At 43.6% G+C, this 12,072-nt stretch overlaps 1 protein-coding gene across 1 annotated transcript in view; it reads right to left on the bottom strand.

Annotated features, from left to right (window-relative positions):
• Positions 1-8,898: 8,898 nt before the first annotated feature.
• The window catches only part of CSPG5 (chondroitin sulfate proteoglycan 5), a 28,430-nt gene continuing 25,256 nt past the window's right edge, over positions 8,899-12,072 (bottom strand). Inside the window, exon 6 of the mRNA XM_035703282.2 lies at positions 8,899-8,926. Within this exon, the coding sequence (XP_035559175.1) occupies positions 8,914-8,926 (13 nt within the window). The 3' untranslated portion in view covers positions 8,899-8,913. The remainder of the gene's footprint in view (positions 8,927-12,072) is intronic.

The following is a 12,072-nucleotide window of genomic DNA, read 5'->3' as shown; positions in this document are numbered from 1 at the left end:
GGAGACAAGCCCGTTTGGGAGGATGGCTTTCTGATGGGGGATGCCGCTGGCAATAGTCACACAGACACTGTAGAATGTAGCTGTGCTAGAGGCTGGGGCAGCTGCAATGAGCATATATACCCCAGGGAGACTGGACTTCAGAAGGCCAGGGGGCAACCTGGGCATTGGTTTTATTTGAATATTTAGTTGAGGGAAAAGTTAAGAATTTAACATGTAGGGAAGCCCGGGTGGCTCAGCGGTTTAGCGCTGCCTTCAGCCCCGGGCGTGACTCTGGAGACCGGGGATCGAGTCCCGCGTCGGGCTCCCGGTGCATGGAGCCTGCTTCTCCCTCTGCCTGTGTCTCTGCCTCTCTCTCTCTCCGTGTCTCTCATAAATAAATAAAATCTTAAAAAAAAAAAAAAAGAATTTAACATGTAAGTGGTACAAAAGTCAATCCTTTAAAACAAAGAGCCATATAATAAACGAAGTCGAATGCAAATTTCATGTGAGCTTTAAAGATGAAATGAAGAGACTTAAAAAAAAAAAGTGTGTTTGTAGAGACACTTTGCCAACAGACCCAGGGCCCTGAGCAGGGGAGGGCGAGACTTAGGTCTACACTTGCAGGGACCATCTTGCCAACAACCCCCCCACACACCCCGCCTCCTCAGGAAAAGCCTCCCCCGAGGCTCAGCCCCCCACCCCCCACTCCTCCAACTCTCCCTTCCCCAGTCACACTGCAGCACTGCAGGCTGCCTCTCCCCACTCTGTACTGCGACTCCTTTCATCGCACTTCCTTTCTTTTCTTTTTTTAAATTTATTTATTTATGATAGTCACAGAGAGAGAGGCAGAGATACAGGCAGAGGGAGAAGCAGGCTCCATGCACCGGGAGCCCGACGTGGGATTCGATCCCGGGTCTCCAGGATCGCGCCTGGGCCAAAGGCAGGCGCCAAACCGCTGCGCCACCCAGGGATCCCTTTCATCGCACTTCCATCTGCACCGCGTCACGGACCTGCTCGAGTCAGGGTCATTAGGGACGCCTGGGTGGCTTACGCACCTTAGGGAGCATCAGCGGCCCTTCAAGCAACCCGTCACTCCCTGACAAAGGTTCTGGGGCTCATGGCCTGATGGGCCTGCTACTCCCCAGACTGTTCCTTCTCAGTGTCCTTTGCAGCTTGCTCCTCTTTTCTCTCCAAGCCTACTCACCGCGGTGAACCCCACGGCTCTGAGCCCACAGTGGCTTGGATTTCTGGTTTTGACATAATTGCTGCCAGTGTTGAGGGCTCTCTGCTAGGTGTGGGCAAAAGAACAGCTCCTTCCTTACTCCTACACCTCACAGCCCTGACCTCCCACTGGGAACTCTGCACCAACTAGACCCTCATCTTATACAGGATCTTTTTATTATTTTTTTATTTAAATTCAATTTAGGTAACATATACTATATTATTAGTTTCAGGGATAGAATTTAGTGATTCTTCAGTTGCGTAAATACCCAGGGCTCATTCCATCACTCAGTTACCCCATTCCCTCACCCCCTCCCCTCCAGGGACCTTCAGTTTGTTTCCTAGAGTTGAGACTCTCTTATGGTTCCCCCACTCTGTTCTCTTCTTATTTTATTTTTCCTCCTTTTCCCCTTTGTTCATCTGTTTTGCTTCTTAAATTCCATATGAGTGAAATCATATGATGTTTGTTTTTCTCTGACTGACTTATTTTGCTCAGCATAATACCTTCTAGTTCTATCCACATCATCGTAAATGGCAAGACTTCATTCTTTTTGATGTCTGTGTAGCATTCCATTATATATATACCACATCTTCTTTATCCATTCATCTGTCGATGGACATCTGGGCTTTTTCCATTGTTTGGCTATTGTGGACATTGCTGCTATAATCATTGGGGTGTGATGCCCCTTTGGATCACTGTATCCTTTGGATAAATACCTAGTAGTATAATTGCTGGGCTGTACGGTAGTTCTATTTTTAACTTTTTTTTAAAAGATTTTATTTATTTACTCATGAGACAGAGAGAGAGAGAGGCAGAGACACAGGCAGAAGGAGACGCAGGCTCCATGCAGGGAGCCCAACGTGGGACTCGATCCCCGGTCCCCAGGATCACACCCTGGGCTGAAGGCAGCGAGCCACCGGGGCTGCCCCTATTTTTAACTTTTTGAGGAACCTCCATCCTGTTCTCCAGAATGGCTGCACCAGCTTGCATTCCCACTAACAGTGTAGGAGGGTTCCCCTTTCTCTGCACTCTTGCCAACATCTATTGTTTCCTGAGTTGTTAATTTTAGCCATTCTGACTGGTGTGAGGTGAGATCTCTTTGTGGTTTTGATTTGTATTTGTATTCCCCTGGTGCTGAATGACGTTGAGCATTTTTTCATGTGTCTGTTGACCATTTGTATGTCTTCTTTGGAGAAATGTCTGTTCATATCTCCTGCTCATTTCTTGACTGGATTCTTGTTTTGTTTTGTTTTTTGAGTGTTGAGTTTGATAGGTTCCTTATAGATTTTGGATACCAGCCCTTTATCTGATGAGTCATTTGCAAATATCTTCTCCCATTCTGTCAGCTTTAGCTTTCTAAGACTGTTTCCTTTGCTGGGCAAAAGCCTTTTATTCTATAGTTCATCTTTGCTTTTGTTTCCCTTGCCTTTGGAGATGTGTCTAGCAAGAAGTTGCTGCACCCAAGGTCAAAGAGTTTACTGCTTACATTCTCCTCTAGGATTTTGATGGATTCCTGTCTCACATTTAGGTCTTTCATCCATTTTGAGTTTATTTTTGAATAGGGGTAAGAAAGTGGCCTGGTTTCATTCTTCTGCATGTAGCTGTCCAATATTCCCAACACCATTTATTGAAGAGACTGTCTTTTTTCCATTGGATATTCTATCCTGTTTTGTCGAATATTAGTTGATCATATAGTTGTGGGTCCATTTATGGGTCCTCTATTCTGTTCCATTGATCTATGTGTATGTTTTTGTGCCAGTCCCATACTGTCTTGATGATCACAGCTTTGTAATACAGCCTGAAGTCTGGAATTGTGATGCCAGGTATCTTATGGGTTTTGCTGCGTCTACAATGTGATCCCCACATTGGGCCCAGAGCCTGATTAAAAAAGAAAGAAAAAGAAAAAACCTTAACTAAGCCACAGTATTCTCAAGTACACAATTACAATAATGCTCCTCATCCCAGTATAATTTTTAATGTATTTTACTTTTTTTTACCAAGTGTACAGAGAGGGACACACAAAATTCAATAGTATATTTCTGCAGGGTTTTTCCAGACTGGTATTTTTTTTTTAATCTCTTAACCTTCTTTTTTAAGCAGGCTCTGGGCCCAATGTGGGGCTTGAACTTACAACCCTGAGATCAAGAGTCACATGCTCTTTTGACTGAGCCAGCCAGGTGCCCTCGTTAAGATTTTTTCTTAAGAAAAAATGCACAGTTTAATCCTTGTCTACAACGTGCCAGAGAAGTCAAGATGTGATGCAGGTCCAATGACAGCCCTCACTGACCTCAAAGGGAGGCCTGAAGCTAAAATAGGTCATCAGGATTGTCTGGCACTGGGCTGTGGTGGCCAGGGTTTTTACCCCCATTTGGATCAGTTATTGGATGTGAGCCACTGTAGGAAAAGGGTGACCTTGGGCAAGTTGATTGTGCTCTTTCCTTGCATTAAGTGTCTGGGCAGTGCCACTCAGACACAGGACATGGGTGGGCACAGGGCAGGAGGTGCTGGAAGGACCAGCAGGATGAGGTTATGTGAAGGGAGGGCTGAGATGACAGAAGCAGGGAAGATGACATGGAGGTTTTGCCAACGGTTGGACCCTGAGCCACCTGAAGCTCTGAGAGTGGGAGCTGTGAGCCCTGTCATATCCTGAAGCTCTGCACTGGGCAATATGCCACCTATAGCCCTACTGATGGGCTTGGCAAGTCAGGTAGCACTCAGGAAGCTGAGCTTGTACGAGAGCTTCACAGTTTACAAAGTGCTGTTTACACTCCATTTGCCATCACCCCACCATCGTTAGATGGCTTTCAGTGCTGCTAACCCTACATCCTGGGACCAATATAGCCAGAGAGGAATTGACACCAGGGAAGAAAGCCAGGCCCTGGGCTGAGCAATGATATATGAAGGGCTTGCTTGGGGGCGCTGGAGGCACATTCAGCAAACACATGGGTGGTAGAGACATGGGGGGTTAGCATCTATGTATTTCTGGAGGACAGAACTGTGAGTCTCAAAACAAGCTTAACAGGTTAGAAATATGAACCTCGGTTTTGACAAAGGTCAGGTCTAGCACATGTGTCCCCAAAACCAATTGAGAGCAGTTATATCCCTCAGGACAGGAAAATGATATATGGGAATGTATGGGTATCAGTTCAGGGTGACTCAAAAGAAGGATGCATGATACTGATCATGGGAACAAGGCAAGTTATTGAAGCCCTCAGACCCAGACAAGAAGAGTCCTCAGGGCCCAGGGACGTGCATGATCTGAATCCATACTATCATCTTCCAGACCATACTGGGTACCTGGAACCCCAGAATCTCTTGTCGAAATGGCCCCACGCCTATTTCTCCAGCCATTTCCCTGAAGGATGGGTTGCAGAGGCTGAGGGGTGTGGACAAAGCTGGAACATGTGGACTCAGGTATCTTCACGCATGTTCCTAGTGTATCTTGCATTGAAGGTGGAGGCAGGCCTAATTGGAAGGGAACCAGTCTTCAGGACCAGGCAGCAGGGCTGATTTCCAAGCCCTGCCACATCCTGGGACAGAACTCCAAATTTAAGAATCCTAAATGCAAGCTTAGCCTTCCAAAACATTAGGAAAATACGAAGATCAAAGTAGAACTCGTTGAATGGTGAGCTTGATTGATAACCTGTAAACTTCCAGACATGGGTCTGCATTTGTACTCCAGCCCTGGCTGTGTGAGTGCTGGGGTGGGCCTGAGGTAAGCAGCCCCTCTGCATTCATGCCTAGAATACAGAGAACCCTTTTAGATCCACCCAGGATGTTCTGAGAAGGGCACTAAGAAAACCAGGGGCCAGGAGAGCTGTCACATGAGGGATGTCTGAAGGGATTAAGAGAGTCAGCCAGCAAAAGAGAAGGTTCAGAGAGAGCATTCTGGTTGTCCTTGGATCCTGATTCATTCTAAGTGCTCAGAGAATAGAATGAGGACCAGGGGATGACTCACGGAGGCCAAAGGGCTCAACTGAAAGTGACCCATTTAGCAATAAAGTGGGGAAGTTGGCAGAAGAAGAAAATTGGACTGTGGTGGGAAGCCATAAGAGCCTTCTTGGTGATCTTAGAGAATTTTCCAGAGGTGATTTAAGCCACAGATAGGTGACCAGGACTTGCTGTAATTAAGCTCTTCCCTGACTGACTGACTCTGAATGGAGGAGAGGTGCCTTACCAGTCTCTCACAGACAAGGCCTCCCCTCCTGCTACCAAGCACCTGAAAATTCTTTCTATTCTCTAGCAGGGCAAATTCTGAGGTGCAGAGCAGGGAGGTCACAGTAGTATCCAGCAACCCAGCTTTGCCCCACTATGCTTCAGAGGGGACCTGCCATCTACTTCTGCTGGCCATGCTCTCCTCTGGTTTCTTGTGGGTTTGGCAGGGTCTCTGGGGGGTGTGGCAATTCTCACATGGACACACCTTCATGGATATCAGAGTCAGAGTCCTGCGCCGGGTGCTTGGCGGGGCCTGGATGGCCATAGGAGCCGAAGGGAGCTCTTTTTTCCTGTGGGAACTCACTCCAGTTGCCAGAAGAGTGAGGAACAGAGCTGTGTCACTCAGCTTTCTGGTGGTTACTCCTGGCAACCTTGCTTGGCCTTGCCTTGGCCTTGGGCAGGGACCAGAGCTTCTATTTCTCCATTTGTAGAACAAGGGTGAACTCCTGCCCCAGCTGGCCACAGAGCCAGCCAGACCAGGAAGCATGCTGTCCTCTTTGAGAGGGTGAAGCAACAGCCAAGGGAAAGACAAGTGAGAAGCAGGACCTGCCGTCTCCCAAGAGAGGCCCAATTAGGACAGTGAGCAGTTCCCACCAGAGTCTCTGGCCAACCCTCAAAGCCGGCCGCGTGGGCAGGCAGCCGCGGGCTGTGTGATTAATGATGGCAGCTCAGGCTGCCCACTGGGCTTGGCCTCAGGAACTTCAAATGAGCACATGAAGTGCCAAGGGGGAAGCGGGCCAGGTCCCTTTCCTCTGCAGGGAAGCGATGAGAAAGGGCCAGCGTGAGAGCACCCAGCAACAACAAGGCAATGCCAAACGAGGCCCATGCTTTTGCCGCCTAGTGGGACTTCTACACAGGCCTTCCCTGGGGACCCCAAAGATGGGGCATCATCAGGGATTCAGAGATGGGTTCACTCCACAAGCCCCAGTTAATACACCCTGAGGAATGCTCAGCCCTATTCCAGGCCCAGAGCTGTGGATGTAACAAAGAACTAGAGTCTATAATCATTCATTCATTCGTGCGTTCAGTAAAGACTGCACCTACCTGCAGTGCCCTGGAACCACTGTTGTGAACGAGACAGGATCTCTGCTCTCAAGAAACAACTATTCCGGGGTGCCTTGGTGGCTCAGTGGTTGAACATCTGCCTTCAGCTCAGGTTGTGATCCCAGGGTCCTGGAATCAAGTGGGGCTCCCCTGCAGGGAGCCTGCTTCTCCCTTTATCTATGTCTCTGTGTCTCCATGTTCCTCATGAGTAAATTAAAAAAAAAAAAAAAAAAAGAAATGATTATCCCATGTAAATCAGACAGAAAACAAGTACCCAAAAGTGAAAAACCAGAGAGGAACAGTGGTGATGAGCACTGACTCTGGAGTCAGAGGGCCTAGGTTCAAATCTCACTTCTAGCTCCACCTTCAGACCAGGAAGAAGCTATTTAACCTCTGTGCCTCAGCTTGCTTCTCCGGAAAGTAGGGGTAATAAAAGCATCTATTGTATGGAGTAGTTACAAGGAACAAAAGAGTTAATATTTGTAACATACTTCAAACTGTGTATGGCATTCAGTAAATACTCTATAAATACTTATTAAATAAAAAATAAAAATAGTGACCAATAGCGATAAATGTTATGAGGACCCTAATGGGGGGCATGTGTGAAAGGGGAGCACATTAGAGAAAGGGAAAGTTGAAACGCTTTTGGCTTCTAGAAACCTAGAGGCTGCACAGCTCCTGAACTGGCCAATTCTCATGCTCAGTGATATTTCTAAAGAATCAGGCACATGCCATGACACCTGGGTGGCTCAGTGGTTGACTGTCTGCCTTTGGCTCAGGTCATGATCCTGGGGTCCTAGGGTTGAGTCCCGCATGGGGCTCTCCCCACAGGGAGCCCGCTTTTCCTTCTGCCTATATCTCAGCCTCTCTCTCTCTGTCTCTTATGAATAAATAAATAAAATCTTTAAAAACACACACGCACACATGCAAAAGAATCAGCCACATTCCATCTCTCTGTTTTGTTATCTTTAGCCTTGTCCTCAGGCGAGTGTACCTCACAGTCTCAAGTGGCTGCTGCCATGCCAGGGGTCACATTCAGGCACAACATATTCACTAAAGAGACCATTGTTTCTTGGAGGTAGGAAATTTTCCCCAGAATTCATCCAGCAAACTTCCCTCATCTACCAGAGCAGCATCACATGCTCAAGCTTAAAACCAATAAACGGCAAGGTGACAGGGATCACCTGGATTGGCTTGCCAATCAGGATCTACCCTGAAACACGGATATCTCAGAGGAGGCATAATGATGAAGGTTCTTAGGAATGAGATACCATGACCAAGTAGGATTCATCCCAGGTATGCAAGGGTGGTACAACATCTGAAAATCAATTAATGTAATCCATCACATCAACAGACTAAAAAAGAAAAATAATATGATCATATCAATAGATACAGAAAAAGTATTTGACAAAATCTAATAACTATTCTTTTTTTCAAACAATTTTTCTTTTATTACAGTTTAAGAATATAGTTGAACATTTTATAACTTAATAAAAGATAACCAAAATTCTCTGTACCACCCTTTTATAATATCTAGTTTTCCTCTTTGTATTAACTTTGTTTCAAGTTTTTATTTAAAATCCAGTTAACATATAGTGAAATACTAGTTTCATTAGTAGAATTTAGTGACTCATCACTTACATACAACACTCAGTGCTCATCACAACAAATGTCCTCCTTAATACCCATTGTCCATTTAATCTATCTCCCTGCCTAGGAGAGTCTCCTTTATGGTTTGCCTCTCTCTCTCTTTCTCTCTTTTTAATTTTTCTCCTATGTTCATCTGTTTAATTTCTTAAATTCCACATATGAATGAAATCATTTGGTATTCGTCTTTCTTTGACTTATTTTCCAATGACTCTTCTTGATAAAACCTCTCAGTAAACTACAGAGAAGAACTTTCTCAATTTTATAAAGATTATCTGGATAGCCCTGGTGGCCCAGAGGTTTAGCGTTGCCTTCAGCCCAGGGTGTGATTCTGGGGGCCCGGGATCGAGTCCCATGTCGAGCTCCCTGCATGGAGCCTGCTTCTCCTGCCTGTGTCTCTCATGAATGAATAAATAAAATCTTAAAAAAAAAAAAAAGATTATCTACACGAAACCTACAGCTAACATCTTATTTAATGTTGAAACATTTGAAGATTTTCCTCTAAGGCAAGAAAAGGAAATAAAAGGTATGCTAATCGGGACAACTGGGTGGCTCAGTCAGTTAAGCAGCTGACTCTTGGTTTTGGCTCAGGTTGTGATCTCAGGGTCCTGGTATTGAGCCCCATGTCAGGCTCTGTGCTCAGAGGGGAGTCTGCTTAAGGATTCTCTCTCCCTCTGCCTCTCCTCCACTGTCTCTCTCTCTCTCTCTGTCTCTCAAATAAATAAATAAATAAAATTAAAAAAAAAAGACATACTGTTCGGGAAGGAAGATATACAACTGTCTTTATTTGCAGATGACATAATCATCTATGTAGAAAATCTGAAAGAATCAACAGAAAAATGTTTGAAATTAATAAACTATAGCAAGGTTGCAGGATAAAAGGCTAATGTACAAAAGTCAATTGCTTTCCTATATACTAACAATGAACAAGTGGAATTTGAAATAAAAAACATAATACTTTTATATTAGCACCCCCAAAAATGAAATGCTTAGGTATAAATCTAACAAAATACATATGATATCTACATGAGAAAAACTATAAAACTTTGATGAATAAATTCAAAGAAAATCTGAATAAATGGAGAGATAGACCAAGCTCGTGGATAGGAAGGCTCAATATTGTCAAGATGTCAGTTTTTCCCAACTTGATTTATAGATTCAATTTAATTCCACCATGTTATTTTATGGATGTTAACAAACTGATTCCAAAGTTCCTATGGAGAGACAAAAGTCCCAGAATAGTCAATACAATATTGCTGGAGAAGTACAAAGTTAAAGAACAGATGCTATTCAATTTCAAGAATTACTATAAAGCTACAGTAATCATGACAGTGAGAAATTGGCAAAATAACAAACAGATTAATGGAACAGAACAGAGACCCCAGAGATAGACCCACATAAATATAGTCAACTGATCTCTGACAAAGGAGCAAAGGCAATACAAGAGAGCAAAGATAATCTCTTCAACAAATGGCACTGAACAACTGGACAGAAAAAAAAGAAGAATCTAGACAGATCTTACATGCTTCATAAAAATTAGCTCAAAATGGATATGGATCGTAAACTGACATGGAAAACAAAAATGTAAAACTAGAAGATGGGCATCTGGCTGGCTCAGTCAGAAGAGTGTGACTCTTGATCTTGGGGTTGTGAGTTTGAGCCCCATGTTGGATATAGAAATTACTTAAAAATAAAATCTTAAAAAAGTTCTACAAGATAACATAAGTGAAAACCTAAATGACCTTGGGTATGGTGATGCCTTTTTAGATACAACACTAAAGATATGACTCTGAAAGAAATAATTAAAAAAATAAGAAATAATTGATAAGCTGGGTTTCACTAGATGAAAAACTTCTGTTCTGCAACAGACAATATTAGGAGAATTAGAAGACAAGCCACAGACTGGGAGAAATTATTTGCAAAAGATACAAATGATAAAGGACTGTTACCCAAAATATATAAAGAACTCTTAAAACTCAACAATAATTGGGGTTGGGGGCTAGGAGGATTAAAAAAAACCTCAACAATAATTTTTAAAAATCTGACTTAAAGGGACACCTGGGTGGCTCAGCAGTTAAGCATCTGCCTTCAGCTCAGGTCGTGATACCGGATATCCAGGATTGAGTCCCACATCGGGCTCCCTGCATGGAGCCTATTCTCCCTCTGCCTGTGTCTCTGCCTCTCTCTCTCTGTCTCTCATGAATAAATAAATGAAATCTTTTAAAAAATCTTATTTAAAAATGGGCTAAAAACTGTAACAGACATCTTACCAAAGATGTATAGGTGGCAAATAAGCATATGAAAAGTTGGCCTATATCATGTGCCAAAAGGGAGATATGAATTTAAAAAATGAGATACCAGTATATATCTATTAGAATGGCCAAAATCCAAAGCACTGACAATGCCAAATATTGACAAGGATGTGGAGCAGCAGGAACTCTCATACATTGCTGGTGGAATGCAAAATGGTATCACCACTTGGAAGACAGCTTGGCAGTTTCTTACAAAACTAAACATACTCTTACCATATGATCCAGCAATAGCACTCCTGCAGACTTACTCAAAGGAGTTGAAAACTTATGTCCACATAAAATTCTACACAAGGTTGTTTATAGCAGCAGGAGGGGAGAGGAGCTGGAGATTGAATTAGCTAATGGTTAATGAGGACTATGTCAATCAGGACTATGCAATAAAGTCTCCAAAGAGAGAGAAAGAGAGAGAGAGAGACAGAGAGAGAACAGCTTTTTGGTACTTTTTTGGAGAGTCCCATGCTTGGGGAAGCAGAACACCTCTACATGTCACCAAGCTGGGCCCCAAACTCCACTGAGGACAGAAGCTCCTTTGTGCAGGAATTTGCCCAATGTATCTCTTCATCTATTGATTCATATCCTCTATCATATCCTTTAATACACTGGTAAAAGTAAGTGTTTGCCTGAGTTCTGTGAGCACCTTTAGCAAACCAGTCAAACCTAAGGAGAAGATTGTTGGAACCTCCAATCTGTAGCCAGTCGTCCAAAGCATAGGTAACAGCTTGGGTCTTGTGAGTGGCATCTGAAGTGGAGGGTGAGGGGAAGCCTTGTAGGACTGAACCCTTAACCTGTGGCATCTGATGCTATCTTGGGTAGATACTGTCAGAATTGAGTTGAATTCTCAGACATCCTGCTGGTGTTTGAGAACTGCTTGGTGGTGTGTGTGAGCTCCCCACCCTCACATTAGAATTGGGTCTGGGAAACCTAAAGGTGACCCAATACATTTTATAAGGCTGAAATAACCATGATACCAAACACTTAACAAAGATAGTACAAGAAAGGAAAGTTACAAGTCAATCTAACTCAGGAATGTATATGTGAAATTTCTAAAAATATATGTTAGAAAATAGAGCCCAGCAACAAATTGAAAGGTTAATGCATCCAACCAAGTTATAGTTACTCCAAAATTGCAAAATTGGTTTGACCTTTGAAAAGTCAATGTAATTTTATCTATTAAGAGGATAAAAAGGGATGCCTGGGTGGCTTAGCAGTTGAGCATCTGTCTTTGACTCGGGGTGTGATCCCGGAGTCAGAGGATTGAGTCCCACATCGAGCTTCCTGCATGGAGCCTGCTTCTCCCTCTGCCTATGTCTCTGCCTCTCTCTCTCTGTGTGTCTCTCATGAATAAATAAATAAAATCTTTTTTAAAAAATAAGAGGATAAAAGACAAAAATCACATGATTATCTCAATAGATATCAAAAAGTTTTTGATAAAATTTAACACTCATTTAAAGTAAAAACTTCTAGCAAAATATGAATAGAAGGAAGCTCCTTTAATTTGATAAAGGAAGTCTGCAAAAAGCCTACAGAAAACATTATTTTTAAAAAAGATTCTATTTCTTTATTTGACAGAGCGAGAATGAGAGAGAGAGAGAGAGAGAGAGAGAGAATGAGCGGGGGGAGGGGCAGAAGAAGAGGGAGAGGGAGAAGCAGACT

The sequence above is a fragment of the Canis lupus genome, chromosome 20 (genome assembly GCF_003254725.2).
Source record: "Canis lupus dingo isolate Sandy chromosome 20, ASM325472v2, whole genome shotgun sequence".
Taxonomy (NCBI): Eukaryota; Metazoa; Chordata; class Mammalia; order Carnivora; family Canidae; genus Canis; species Canis lupus.
This window is presented reverse-complemented; position numbering and strand designations above follow the sequence as displayed.